The 14,385-nt window shown below is 50.9% G+C and overlaps 3 protein-coding genes across 4 annotated transcripts in view; 2 read left to right on the forward strand and 1 right to left on the reverse strand.

Moving 5' to 3' along the window:
* The window catches only part of TPP1 (tripeptidyl peptidase I), a 7,968-nt gene extending 3,324 nt beyond the window's left edge, over positions 1 to 4,644 (forward strand). Inside the window, exons 8-13 of the mRNA XM_010839128.1 lie at positions 36 to 224; positions 474 to 543; positions 1,001 to 1,121; positions 1,206 to 1,364; positions 1,533 to 1,658; positions 1,857 to 4,644. Of these exons, the coding sequence (XP_010837430.1) occupies positions 36 to 224; positions 474 to 543; positions 1,001 to 1,121; positions 1,206 to 1,364; positions 1,533 to 1,658; positions 1,857 to 1,997 (806 nt within the window). The 3' untranslated portion in view covers positions 1,998 to 4,644. The remainder of the gene's footprint in view (positions 1 to 35; positions 225 to 473; positions 544 to 1,000; positions 1,122 to 1,205; positions 1,365 to 1,532; positions 1,659 to 1,856) is intronic.
* An 871-nt stretch (positions 4,645 to 5,515) lies between these two features.
* On the forward strand, positions 5,516 to 6,925 carry TAF10 (TAF10 RNA polymerase II, TATA box binding protein (TBP)-associated factor, 30kDa). Its single transcript, XM_010839131.1, has 5 exons — positions 5,516 to 5,768; positions 5,907 to 6,061; positions 6,303 to 6,367; positions 6,457 to 6,571; positions 6,755 to 6,925. Exons 1-5 carry the CDS (start codon positions 5,537 to 5,539, stop codon positions 6,842 to 6,844), a joined length of 657 nt encoding a protein of 218 aa, XP_010837433.1. The 5' UTR covers positions 5,516 to 5,536; the 3' UTR covers positions 6,845 to 6,925.
* Positions 6,896 to 14,293, reverse strand: ILK (integrin-linked kinase). 2 transcript variants are annotated; one of them, XM_010839129.1, is made up of 13 exons: positions 14,226 to 14,293; positions 13,653 to 13,765; positions 9,499 to 9,664; positions 9,237 to 9,332; positions 8,970 to 9,066; positions 8,791 to 8,874; positions 8,606 to 8,691; positions 8,368 to 8,477; positions 8,133 to 8,260; positions 7,916 to 8,037; positions 7,721 to 7,820; positions 7,483 to 7,613; positions 6,896 to 7,304 (listed from the first exon to the last, which is right to left on the reverse strand). In XM_010839129.1, exons 2-13 carry the CDS (start codon positions 13,739 to 13,741, stop codon positions 7,155 to 7,157), a joined length of 1,359 nt encoding a protein of 452 aa, XP_010837431.1. In that variant the 5' UTR covers positions 13,742 to 13,765; positions 14,226 to 14,293; the 3' UTR covers positions 6,896 to 7,154. The 2 variants fall into 2 exon arrangements, with proteins under 2 accessions (XP_010837431.1, XP_010837432.1); XM_010839130.1 differs by lacking the exon at positions 14,226 to 14,293 and adding an exon at positions 14,091 to 14,219.
* Between the last annotated feature and the right edge of the window lie 92 nt (positions 14,294 to 14,385).

The following is a 14,385-nucleotide window of genomic DNA, read 5'->3' on the forward strand; positions in this document are numbered from 1 at the left end:
TTGCCCTTGTGCCCCCTTCTCCAAAAAACATCCAGGCCGGCATGAGTCACAGGAGCCTTTCCTGCAGTGGCTTCTGCTGCTCAGTAATGAGTCAGCTCTGCCATACGTGCACACCGTGAGCTACGGCGATGACGAGGACTCCCTCAGCAGCACCTATATCCAGCGGGTCAACACTGAGCTCATGAAGGCGGCTGCTCGGGGTCTTACGCTGCTCTTTGCCTCAGGTGACCTCCTACTCTAAACTTAGACCCCACCACCACCCACGCCCCCTCGAGATGAGAACTTTGACCCCAGAGTAACTCCTGGACCTGATCTCTTAACTCATAATCTGAACTCAACATGGACCACTGACCTGACCTCAACTCTGACCTCTTGCAGTAATAACTAACACGTGAATTTCCTCTCTGACATCTGAACCCACATTCCAAGCTCTGACCAATGAAACTGAATGCTAAACCTGGTCTCTCTCCCAGGTGACAGTGGGGCCGGGTGTTGGTCTGTCTCTGGCAGACACCAGTTCCGTCCCAGCTTCCCTGCCTCCAGGTAAGCACCCAAGCCCACCATTTACTTGTGATCTCATGGTCTAGAACCTTTGCCTTGACTCCACCAGGTGCTCCTGTGGGTCAGCACTCAGTTGTACCTGCTCTGATCGTGATCATGCAGTATTTTCAGTCTCTGCTCTGATTCCTGCACCCCCTCTTCTTCCCGAAGGTCCCAGGCCCTGAATCTCCTGAGTAGGACAGAGATCCCAGTGTTCTGCTTCCTCGGTCCCCAGGCATTTTAGTGGGAGATTTGGTGGATGTTTTGTAGGGAGAAGTGTGCACAGTCACCTCAGACCATGCCTTGAGGGCCACAAACCTCTCAGTCTTCCCCATGTACATACTTCACCAGAGTGCTTTCCCAGTCCCTCCAGCAAGACCCAGGCCACAGTCACTCAGCCCTATGCATTCTGGAGGTGTCTTAGAAGTGCTACATTCTGAGTGCTGTCTTCTGCCCTCAGTCCCTATGTCACCACGGTGGGAGGCACATCCTTTCAGAACCCTTTCCGAGTCACAGATGAGGTCGTTGACTACATTAGTGGTGGCGGCTTCAGCAATGTGTTCCCACGGCCTTCGTACCAGGTACGTGTGTGTTTGTGTTGGTGGAGGAGAGATGGGTGGAATCCTCAGTTCAGCAGATGGTACTTACTCAACAGTGTCTTTCAGGAGGAAGCTGTAACCCGGTACCTGAGCTCCAGTCCCCACTTGCCACCATCCAGTTACTTCAATGCCAGTGGCCGCGCCTACCCAGACGTGGCTGCACTCTCTGATGGCTACTGGGTGGTCAGCAACCATGTGCCCATTCCATGGGTGTCTGGTACCTCGGTGAGAATCAGTCTGGCTCCAAACCTCCACCCAGGGAATATCCCTACCTTCCAACCCCAAGACCTTGCACCCAGAACCCCTGACTCCTCAGAGACCTCCTACCTATCCCTCCAAAAAAGTCCAACCACTCTGAATCCCTGAACTCTACTTGCACCCTCACCCTTGCAGGCCTCTACTCCAGTGTTTGGGGGACTCCTATCCCTGATAAATGAACACAGAATCCTCAGAGGCCTACCCCCTCTTGGTTTTCTCAACCCAAGGCTCTACCAGAAGCATGGGGCAGGACTCTTTGATGTGAGTATGGAAGGGAGGGTTGTGGCCACTTTCATATGAAATGACAACATTCATACTCGTAAGAGTATGTTGAGTGCTAAGATGAACTTGAGGGCAATTCTGATGGGGTGGGATAGCCTCTGGAATGTGAATACAGGGTAAGGGGCTATAGTCTGTTAATATCAGCAGGTCCAGATCTGATGCCCACCCTCTCCCTAGGTAACCCGTGGCTGCCATGAGTCCTGTCTAAATGAAGAGGTGGAGGGTCAAGGTTTCTGCTCTGGCCCTGGCTGGGATCCTGTGACAGGCTGGGGAACACCCAACTTCCCAGCTCTGCTGAAGACACTAATGAACCCTTGACCCTCTCCTGCTAGAAGGGTGGGCCTGTCCTCTGCCCCACAGCAGGTGGCTGGGTCCCTTATTCTGCAGTGTTGGAGGCCCTGCTGAACCCTCAACCATTGACTGCCACAAACAGCTTATCTCCCTAACCCAGAAATGCTGTGAGCTTGACTTGACTCCCAACCCTACCTGTTCCATCATACGCAGGTCCCCCAGCCCCTGCCCCAGGTTCCTCAACAGGTGCCATAACCAGCACTATTTGGGAGCATCCCCTGCATACAACCACTCCCACCCCCACCCCCCGGGGCCCCCTGCTCTGTTTCTTTTCAACCAGGCTTTTCCAATGTGTTTTCTACACTGTCTGTGTACACTATTTCACTGCATCCTCACTCCTCAATTCATTGCCATGAGACCTCTACTCTTACTGTTTCACTCTTTCCTTTTCCCTGAGAAATACTCCCAACCTTTGCTTTGTGAGCTCCCTGTCATAGAAGCCTACTGCCTCTTCTTTCTTAGCTTCCAGGGCTTAACTTCTTCTCTGACCACTCCCTCTTCCTCCTTCATTCCCTTTTCCCTCCTTCTCTTTCTCTGCTTCCTCATTAAACGTTGTTGTATTTTGTTGCTCTATCCTTTTGTAAAATTTTATAACTCTTGGTTTTTATTTTATCAAAGTATATGGGCACATTGTCAAATACTTCTTTAAGTCTTACTGCAAAAAAATAGCCACCCCTTGTATATCTACCACCATTTCCTGCTACTTGAGGCAATCATTTCAACTGTTTCTGATGATTCTTTAGTGTGTGCTAAGTCGCTTCAGTCGTGTCCGACTCTTTGTGACCCCATGGGCTGTAGCCTGCCAGGCTCCTTTGTCTTTGGGGTTCTCCAGGCAAGAATTCTGGAGTGGGTTGCCAGGCCCTACTCCAGGGGATCTCCCTGACCCAGGGATGGAACCTGCATCTCTTAAATCTCCTGCATTGGCAGGCATGTTCTCCACCACTAGTTTATCTCTAAATAACATGCTTATATTGCTGTTTATTGATTTCCCCCTGCCCAGTTATAGCCATTACTGACTTCCTATTAGCTTGTGATCATTCTTCTGCCTTGTCCCAATCACTCAAAATCCCCACCACTCATTCTTTTGTCCTCCCAATACAATTCTATCTTTGTCTGAGCTGCATACAGGATTTGCATTACAACTGTGTAAATGCTAATCATACCTAATCCATGTAGTATCATTGCTCTATCCTTTGTCTTTTGCTCTTCTCACATGACTCATTGTCCACTGGAACAAATCAATGACTGGCATCCACAGCCATCACCGTCTCACTAAATCAGACTTTCCATCCTACAGTGATTGATACCTCAAAAGCAAGATGTGTAATTCTCAACATTTCATCTCCCTTCTTCCCAATCCCAAACTGTTCTCTTTTGTTTCTTATTTATAAATGACACTATGCTTGACACTTCCAACTGAGCCAGAAGCCTAAAGTATCATCCAAGTTTCCCATTTCCTTCAACTCCTCCCATCATCACCTTGTCAACAAGTGACTACTATCTACTGACTCTATCTCTTAAATACATCTTTATCAACCCAAAAGTTCTTCCAATTATATTTCCAAAGTGTATCTTGAATTCATCTACTTCTCTCCAGCTCCACTGCTACTACATTAGCTGTGAGCCATATTCCCGCTCCTCTGAATTGAGGCCCTTGCAAGAAGTGTCCTTACATCCTGCCTTTCCCTAAACCATCTACCAGTTGTTTATTCACTAAGTTGTGTGTGACACTTTTGTGACCCCATGGACTGGGACTTCCCAGGCAAGAATACAGAGTGGATTGCCACTTCTTCTCCAGGGTTATTCCTGACTCAGGGATGGAACATGGGTATCTTGCATTGGCAGACATGTTCTTTAACACTGAGCCACAAGGGAAGCCGCAAAACCAACTACCAGAGTAAGATGCAAATCTCATGAGGTCATCTACTTAATTAAGAGCCTTCAAAGATTACTGGATATAGGTCAAGCTTTTTATCATCACTTACAAACCTATCTCCTTACTTGCTATTTGTTTCCGAGTAACAAATTGTTTATCCTTCCCTGTCTCCCTGCACCCGCCTCCATGCACTTTCATTCACTGTTGCTCAAGATATTCTTTGCCCTAACATTACCCCTGGCTCCCTGTGCCTGGTTGAGGTCCAGAATTCTTTCAAGACTCAGCTCACCTTCTCTTGTGAATCTTTTGGCTCCCTGAAGCTAGTTGATGTGGGTATGACAGGAAAATCTTAGATTCTTGGTTCTGATATACACTAGAGAGAACCTGGGGCAAGTAAGTTCAACTCTCTCAGACTTTTTCCTCATCTGTTAGGTGAGGATATTGATACCTGCCTCTAATATTCAGCAAATCATTAAGTGGAATAAACTTAATGGAATGCCTAACACACAGATGTAGGCAGCAACTATTAGTTCCCTTCCTCCCTTGCACTGCACACCTTGTGTCTACCTCCAGTATTTTAACTCCCATATATTGGTGAAATGGCCAGTTTAACTGTTTGCCTCCCTTTCCAAGACCACTAGTGCCTGGAGGACTAGAACCTTCTCCTACTTAACTTTGTATTTGCAGACCCTAGCTCAGGACTGACAAAAATAAATTTTTGCTGCGTTGAAAACCCCACTCTTTCACTAGCCGTGATTTTACATAAATTGTTTATTAAGACTGAAAGACAGCCAGCCCTCTGTATCCTCGGGTTCTCCATTCACAGATTCACCTAACCATGAACTGAAGATATTTTTTTTTTAAAAATTCCAATTATAAAAAACGAAACTTGAATTTACCATGCACCAGTAAACTATTTACATCGCATTTGGATATTATAAGCAATCTAGAGATGATTTAGAGTATACAATGCAAATACTATGCCATTTCATATAACGGACTTGAGCATCCACGGATTCTGGTATACAAGGGTTGGGGACGGGAGTAGGGGGGAGTCCTGGAACCAATCCTACCAACCTCTCACCACCTGTAAGGACGGTGGACTGTATCTCTCTCCCCATCTGCAACAGCACTGTGTCAGCTGTCCGGTTACCTTCACTTTGGGCAGCTGGCGGGGAAAGAGGCTATTCAACTCCACTACAAACCCTTAAAAGGCTGGATAAAGGAACTAGAAAAGATGCAGACTGGCAGGCGACCAACAGTCGAGAGGTGTCGGGGCGATGAGCCTCAAAGCAAGGATTTTAGGCGTCAGGCTGGGTGAGGGGCCCCAAACCCACAAAAAAGAATCCTCGACATTGAAGGGTTCCCATCCCAGAGGATCCACACTGGAGAACAGCGGGTCCGGACGCGAAATGTCCAAACTAGTGGCAGTTCCTCAACACTTGGTCTCCGCCCTCTGGCCTTTGTCCTGTAGCGGCTGGATGGGTGGGGAATAAAGGAAGGAGGCCTAAGGGAGGAGCAAACGTGGTGTGGGACGGACGAGTCGTGGGCGCGTGACGTCACCCCTGGTGTGTGCGTAACGTGAACGGAAGCGGAAGCGGCTCTGTTCGCCGCCTCTCCCACCGGCCCGATGAGCTGCAGTGGCTCCGGCGCGGACCCCGAGGCGGCGCCGGCCTCCGCCGCCTCGGCCCCGGGCCCGGCGCCCGCGGTCTCGGCCCCCGCCGCGCTGCCCGCCGGCACCGCCGCGGAGAACAAGGCCAGCCCCGCGGGGACGGCAGGGGGGCCTGGGGCTGGAGCCGCGTCAGGGGGCACTGGAGCCGTGGCGGCGCGGGCCGGGGAGCCTGCCGAGCGGCGCGGGGCGGGTGAGGGCCGGGACGGGTGAGGGCGAGGGCCGCGTTTTGGGCTGGGCCCAGCGGCGGGTGAGGGCAGAGGGTAAGACAGACCTAGCGGAACCCTCGAGCCTCCCACCTCCGTGTCTCAGTTTGCTGGTTTTCCTCCAGCTCCGGTGACGACTGGCGGCGCGGCGCCCCCGGAGGGGGCCATGTCTAACGGGGTTTACGTGCTGCCAAGCGCGGCCAATGGAGAGGTGAAGCCGGTGGTGTCCAGCACGCCTCTAGTGGACTTCCTGATGCAGCTGGAGGATTACACGCCTACGGTGGGCTTCCCGCCTGAACAAGGCTCCTGACTCGCTGTCATTGCCAACTTGTGCCACACCATCTGGATTTGCTGCGTCCTCTTGTGTTTATTTCCCTTCCTAGCTTTTGTGGTTTTCCCTTTCTGCCCACCCAAACTGGGAACTTCCTGATAGCCAGGCCTGCCCTCCATTTCCCTTACCCCAACTCTCAGCCCCGCAGTACCCAGGGCTAACGCTTACAGTCGTCTAATTGATTTCTCAGATCCCTGATGCAGTGACTGGTTACTACCTGAACCGTGCTGGCTTTGAGGCCTCCGACCCACGCATGTGAGTAAACTCAGGGCAGGTTAGAGTGTTGGGTTGCTTGTGTGGAGTTTGTTGTCTATGACCTTCTCATACCATTTTTTTCTCTCTAGAATTCGGCTTATCTCCCTAGCTGCCCAGAAATTCATCTCAGATATTGCCAACGATGCCCTACAGCACTGCAAAATGAAGGGCACAGCCTCTGGCAGCTCCCGAAGCAAGAGCAAGGTGTGAGGGGAGGCTCATTGATTCAGTAATTACCTCCTACAGCAGCAGAGGCTTAAATTATCCTGAAACCCCTTTGAGGGAAATTAAGCCTTAGGGGAGGTGAAAGACCTACACAGGGTCACCCGCCTGGGATTGAAATCTGGAATTCCTGTGTTCAGCTGGTGCTCTTCCCTCTTCCCTCAGGACCGCAAGTACACTCTAACCATGGAGGACTTGACCCCTGCCCTCAGCGAGTATGGCATCAATGTGAAGAAGCCGCACTACTTCACCTGAGCCACCCAGTCTAAATGTACTTGTCTGTTCTCTTGTCCCCACACCAGCCTGTTTTCATAATAAACTTTATTGTGACAGGCAGGGCTGATCCCTCCCATGCTGGGAGACACCGTGTGGCAAGTGACAAAGCTTTGAGCCCATTCCCTTTTGGGGCCACAGTGGTAGGGATGGGGGCAGGGGATGGGCCCCATGGCTGGGGTAGTACCATGACTAGTGGCAAGGGAGGCAACCAGAGGCCTGCTGCTTTGGGGAGGTGCACTCCCTAACCGTGTCCTGACACCTCTGAAGTTCAGACAAGGACTTTCCAGCTCTACTTGTCCTGCATCTTCTCCAGGATAGGCACGATCATGTCAAACTTGGGTCGCTTAGCAGGGTCTTCATTCATGCAGATCTTCATGAGTTTACATACGTGGGGGGAAATGCCTGGTGGGATGGTAGGCCGAAGGCCTTCCAGTGCCACCTGAAAACAAGGAAAAACAAGGTGAGTCTCAGAACTTGAGTCTCATGTGGGGAGAGACGTCTAGCCCTCAGGACAGGATTCTGTATATTTGAATCAATGTGGCAGGAGCCCAGCCCCACTACAGTTGTCACTACCACTACAGTTCCCCCAACACAAGTATATCCAGTTATGCTCTCACCTTCATTCCAATTTCCATGTTGGAGAGGTCAGCAAAGGGTACCTCCCGTGTCACCAGTTCCCATAGAAGCACTGCAAAACTCCACATATCTGCTGAGCGTCTGTTTGTGTCTTCAGGCTTCTTTTGCAGAGCTGGAGGGACAGGACTTATCTGTTCCAGCTGCTTGTCCTGTCTCTGTTCCCTTCCATTACTACTGAGCTGCCCCTTCTCTGCCTCACATCATAATGCCATCACTCACCTTCAGGAGCCACCCAGGCAGGTGCATACATGCGCCCGGGGCACTGGAAGGAGAACTTGACGTCGGCCATACTGATTCGAGCAGTCATGTCCTCATCAATCTGAGGAAAAGAAGATAGTTGTGTGGAAGGAGGTAAGTCCTATTCTAGGGAAAGGACCTCTGGGGCCTGGGCCGGGAGTGAAGTTGTGATCTCACCATTACACTACGGCTGTTGAGTGCATGTCGTGGGATGAGGGGCTCTAGTGTGTGTAGGAAGGCCATGCCCCTTGCCATGTCCAATGCAAACTTCACAGCCTGGCTCTGGTCCACAACAAAATCTAATTGAGAAGGCAAGAGTTAAATCACTTGGAGAGGGTCACAGACTCTCCTTCCCCACACTCTGCTACAGTGAGATTTAGCACCCCGTACTCACTGGTGCCTTCATGTAGCACATTGTACAGGGATCCGTATGGCATCCAGTGTGTGATGAGGGTGGGGTGAGGAGCAGGTGGAGACTGACAGGCACCAAGCACTGGGAGCACATTGGGATGTGAGAAAATCCTGGAAGAGGGAGAGAATGTTCCTGGCTGAGATCCAGCATGAAAGATCTCCTGAGTGCTGGACAGGGTTCCTTGAAATCAAGGCTTCCAGTTTAGGCCTTGCCCCACCTGAGCCGGGGACACTCCTCATTGAAGTCTCTGCTCTTCCTTGTACTCCAGTCTCGAACCTTTAGCATCTTCACGACAATGTCATTGCCCTGCCAGCGGCCCTTCCATAGCTGAGGGGCAGATAAGGGTTAGAAGGCTTTAACTAAGGCCACTGTTTTCTTGCCTACTAGCTGGAGGAGAAACTTAAAACAGGTGCACAACAGGTAATATGGTGGGGTGGGGTGGGGTGGGGAGTTACCTCTCCAGAGTGATTCTCGTTGAGCTTCGCCAGGAAGTTGAGCTGTTTGAAGTCAATGCCGGAGTGTTTGTTCAGAGTCCCATTTCCTGAGAGTGTGGGCAGGTCAGGTACCCAGCTTCCCTCTTTCCCAGCCCCAGGAGTCCAGGACTATTCTCTCACCACCCCTCCCCTCACAGCTGACTCACGGGGCCGAGTGCGGGTAGTCCCCTTCCAGAATGTGTCCTTGTATGGTATACGGTTCAGATTCTGGCCCATCTTCTCTGCCCGCTCTGGGGAAGAAAGACAAAAGTCTTGACCTCAGCTGTTGTGTGGAAAGAGACAGGCTAGGACAAGACGAGGACACAAGCAGTGGGTGGGGACAGACCTCGGAGCAGCTCTCTCAGGGGTGGCTTAGCTTTGTCCACAGGCATCTCTCCATACTTGTTACAGATGCTGACAAGGGCCCCATTTGCCACGAGGTCCTGGAATTAAGAGATGGCTGTGATGAGGGCATTCCCAACTAACCATGAGTGCAGATGCAGTACAAACCTTGTGAATGTTGTTCACAGGAAGGGTTGAGGGTTCCAGAGTCTCCCGCTCAAGCTCAGACTTCCTTCCCACCCATCCCAGAGCTCAGGGCCTGAGTACTCACCTCTGCCACCTGATCTTGGCCCCAGAAACAGGCATAGTGCAGGGGCACATTCCCATGCTCATTCACCGCATTGATGTCAGCTTTGTACTGCAGCAGCTGGTCCCCGTGGCCAAACAGAAAGAGGTAGAAGGTACAGTCAGTCCCAAATGAGAGAAGTGTACTGAGGCATGAAAGGAGGGAGATGAGTACACATACTTTGTACGTTATGTTATAGTGCCTGTGTCCTACTTCCAGGCATGTGCGTCAAAGGGTTCATACATACCTTCTGTACAATATCACGGTGCCCATGACTGGCTGCCAGGTGCAGAGGGGTATCATCCCCACGGTTCATCACATTGATTCGTGCCCCCCGCATGATCAGCATCTCAACCACAGCAGATCGGCCTTCTCGGCAGGCCCAGTGCAAGGGGGAGAAGCCATGATCGTCCCTTTGAGGAAGGCACAAGGGTCACTGATTTGGAAGTGGGATGGGGGCAAAGGCTTTGACACAGGAAAAACTTAATATTCACTCTGCATACTCTCCCTGGGAAGCCTTCCCTCTAGAACTTTGATGCTCTTCATGCCAGCAACTCCCAAAGCTGTCAGACCTTTGAGTGTCAAACCCAACCAACCACTACCTGAAATCCTAACAATTCCTGTTTTCATCTCCCTCTAGCCTTTCTTCCCTGGGTACTTTCTATCTCATTAAATGGTAACATTCTTCATCTGGTTTCCTCTGTACCCCTTTGGCAACATCTGTTAGTTCTTTCTGTTTTCACCACATCTTGTACACTGCCTTACTACATTATGGTACTTGTCACACTGGATTGTAAAAATCTGTTAAATGGGCTGTCTTGTCTATTAGACTAAGCTTCTTGAGAATTGACAACAGCTGTTCAGTGCATGTTAATACGAAGGAAGGGAAGCTTTGAGAAGAAAAGCCACAGTTTATGGAAGAGGAAGCAAGCTTACTGATTGGTTTTGGTTCTGATACTGAAATTAAAATCTAAAAAGGGAATGGAATTAAACTGATGTTTGGAGGGGTTTATAATGAAAAGGAGAAAGGCTTTGGGTAAGTTATTCATGAGGCAGATACTGCCACATAAGACAGGATTCTTCTCAAGCAATCCTAGGTACAGAAAACAAGAAAATGAGAATGACTTAATTAGAAAGCTGTACCTAACTTTTTTCTTTTCCCAGGAACTCTATTTTATAAAGTTAAATGTACAAAAAACAACAAAAAAACCCACAATTGGGTGGAAACTAGGCCTGCCTGACAGCCTGGGGCCATAAAAGGAAATTCCCTCCAGTCCTGGGCTGCAGATCCAAGGGGCGGAGCAAGGGGGCGGTCCCGTGGTCTGGGCCGTCAGCCTCCGGATGCCTTAGTGCTGCGGTCACTTCCCGTGTGGGGGCTCTAGGCAGGGCCTGGAGCCGATCAGGGGTATGGTCACCCCAGACAATCCAGATGTCCCCAAAGCCAAAATGGGTGGTGGGTGTGACCTTTAACTTACTGATTTCCCTCTACAGCTGCCCCCATCTGTTCACAAAGATAACCAAAAGCTTTCCTGGGAGGTATTTCCCTCCCTCTTCCTAAAGCAATCACCACCCCTTACTTATCAGTCAGTTTTGCATCCCAGCTCTTTAATTTGTGACCCAGTTTATCAGCCGCTGGCAGTCTGTGACCCCAGAGAAGGCCAGAGCCTGAGAGCAAAAGTATGGGCACAAGGGTTCTAACCACTGCCAGGCTCCGGTCACCCCAGAGCCTGAACTTTAATCCCAAAGAGACCAGCAGGAAATTGACCCTTACTTCATACCCACAATATAGCCAACTGGGGCCCCGAAGCCTGTCCACTCATACCTGCACCACTTTCACTAATACCACTCTTTCACCTTTTGGCAGCAGTCTTCCTAGATGCCAGCTTCATTGGAAAAAGTTACCTACCCTTTATGATGCCACCAACAAAATAGTAGCTGTGTTCTCTGTCTTTATCAGAGCACCGTTTGAAGAATTATATGAAAAATGGAACGAGTGTGAATTTCAGAGAAATAGCGTAGAGTCTAATGGGGACCCATAAAGCCTGGATGAAAGTGACAGGTGATCCTTAACTCTCAAGCCTAAAATCTATTTTCTCCTCACTTTAAAAAAAATTCCACTATCCTGAATCAGCATCACTACTGCTTTTCTTGCCTTCCTGCCTCAGCCAACCTTAAAGAACTTGTCTACATTCACTTTCTCTACCTCACATTCAACCTGCCCAGGAGACCACTGACTTGAGGGCAAGCATTATGTCTGATTCTGGACTTCTAGCACCCAGTACATGTTCAGCATAGTTCCTTAAATGAAGGAACCAAGTATAGTATGGTTTTTTTCACTTGTTTTCCTCCGAAACAGCTCTCACAGAGATCATTAAATATATAATTAATTGTAAATTCAATGGTTATACTTTAGTGCTCAAGTTCTTTGACCTCTCAGCAGTCTAGAGTACCACTGACCACTCTCCTTTCATTGAAACATTCACTTTAAGCCTTACTAGCATATTTTCCTGTTTCTTCTTCAACCTCTAGTTGCTCCTTTTTGGTCTGTAGGTTTCTCATCCCCTGTTTCATATCCACCTCTTCAGGTGCCATCTACATGCTGTGTGTGTGCCCGTGTGTGCTTGCGTGTACATGCTTAGTCATGTCTGACTTTGCAACCCCATGGACCAGCCTGCCAGGCTGTGTGTATGTGTGTGTGTGTATGTGCATGCGTGCATACACACTCAGTCATGTCTGACTTTGCAACCCCATGGACCAGCCTGCCAGGCTGTGTGTGTAGTGTGTGTGTGCATGCGTGCATACACACTCAGTCATGTCTGACTTTGCAACCCCATGGACGAGCCTGCCAGGCTCCTCTGTCCATGGGATTTCTCAGGCAAGGATACTGGAGTGGGTTGCCATTTCCTGCTCCAGGGGCTCTTCCAGACCCAGGGGTTGAACCCTCATCTCCTGCAGGCTCCTGCACTGGCAAGTAGATCCTTTACTGCTGAGCCACCTGGGAAGCCCATCTTCATGCTGCTGCTGCTGCTAAGTTGCTTCAGTCGTGTCGGACTCTGTGCAGCCCCATAGACAGCAGCCCACCAGGCTCCCCCATCCCTGGGATTCTCCAGGCAAGAACACTGGAGTGGGTTGCCATTTCCTTCTCCCATGCGTGAAAGTGAAGTCGCTCAGTCGTGTCCGACTCTTAGCAACCCCATGGACTGCAGCCCACCAGGCTCTTCCGTCCATGGGATTTTCTAGACAAGAGTGCTGGAGTGGGGTGCCATTGCCTTCTCCGATCTTCATGCTAATATCGCCCAAATCTTTGTCTCCAAGTCACATCTCTCTCCTGGAATCCAGCAGCCTATTCCACATTTCCACTTTATTGTCACTTAAATGTGTCGAGTGGAACTCACCACCCTTCAGCCTTGTCCGTATCAATAAAAGGAACCACTATCTACCCAAGCCAGAACCCTGATCATCTTTGACCTTCCTCACTTTCCACACCAAGTCTCACCGATTCTTTATCTGAAAGATTTCAGGAATTTGATCACTTTTTTGCCTGCCCCAATTCTAGTCTAAGCCATCACCACTTAAGATGGGCTAGGCAGTTAGTTGCCTCTCTTCACATCACCATTTGCTCTTCACAGAGCATCCAAGATGACACTTAACAAATGGACAATCGCATCATTGCTGCTGCTGCTGAGTCGCTTCAGTCGTGTCCGACTCTGTGCAACCCCACAGACGGCAGCCCATCAGGCTCCCCCATCGCTGAGATTCTCCAGGCAAGAACACTGGAGTGGGTCGCCATTTCCCTCTCCAATGCGTGAAAGTGAAGTAGCTCAGTTGTGTCCAACTAGCGACCTCATGGACTGCAGCCCACCAGGCTCCTCCGTCCATGGGGTTTTCCAGGCGAGAGTACTGGAGTGGTTGCTATTGCCTTCTCCCATTACATGGTTCTAAACCCTTGCCCTTGCAATAAAAACATTATTATAGCCTAAATACTCTTGCATGATCTGACTGACCCTTGCAGACCTTTCCAGTCTTAACTTCCGTCATTCTACACTTGTGCTTAGAGCTTTAGCCCACAGAAGCCCAGCAGTTTTCCCTCCTCTAGCCATATGGAGCTCCGGACAGTTTCTGGCACTCTGCTCCGTGTCTTGCCCCGTAGCTTTTGCCCATGAGCTTCACTGAGGTTAGAAAACTTCTCTGCAGACTCTGCCTGTAAATTCTTATTCAGTCAAGATTCAGCTCAAACAACAGCTTCCGGTGTGGAGACCCTCTGCCCCGCTGACAGGCTGTGCTTAACCCTCATCACACTGAATAGGAAAGTTAGCCGCCCGCACCAGAAGTGAGCACCCCACATCGCGGAAAGGAGTCTGTCTTTGCCCTTCCTCTCGCCCCCCAGCCACCCTAGCTCACCCCTGGTTGAGGTCGTTCTCCGTGTTGTCCAGCCACAGGCGGACCGCAACCGCGTTGCCCTCCCGGCACTGAGTGAAAATGTCGTCCATAGCAGCGTCCCGGCACAGAGTCCCCTAGACTGGGAAAGTGCGGGAACTGTAGAAGGATCTAGGGGGGTGGGTGAGCCCCAGGCTTTGTCCCCTACAGGAGAGAAGTGTGTTGGGCTGGGGGTCTGGGCTCTGCGTCCCCAGCTACTGGATGTGTGAAAGGAGTTAGGGAGGCAGCGGGATGGTCCTGGACTGTGTCCCTTGAGCGCGAGGGAAAGGCGGATCGGGCGAAGTAGGCGTTGATTAAGAGGCAGTGTCTCCCGAAGGGATGTCACGAGAGCAAGCACAGAGACCCTAACAGCGAACAGAGCTGGGGGTGGGGGTGGGGGTGGGGAGTTTAGGCGCCGTATACCCTGAAGGAGGCGATCGGAGGTCCTTGCCGGGGATCGCCCTCGTTCCTCACTCGGAACCGAGTAGATGGAGTAAGGGGTGACCGCCTGGTAGAGCTCGAGCCTTGGGGAGGGGGCACGGGTGCCCGCACACTCACCGGGACTCGGGCTAGAGGAGCCTTCTCCGGGGACCTCCCGTCCGGCCGCGCCCGCCGCCCGGCCCCGCCCCTGGCCCTCTCAGGCCAGCGCGGGCCTCCTTCTCCCAGCCCCTCCCTCCCGCCTTTCTTGCCCTTCTAGTCCACCAGTGTTTAAACTCGA

Source organism: Bison bison, unplaced genomic scaffold (assembly GCF_000754665.1).
Source record: "Bison bison bison isolate TAMUID 2011002044 unplaced genomic scaffold, Bison_UMD1.0 scf7180017864112, whole genome shotgun sequence".
Taxonomy (NCBI): Eukaryota; Metazoa; Chordata; class Mammalia; order Artiodactyla; family Bovidae; genus Bison; species Bison bison.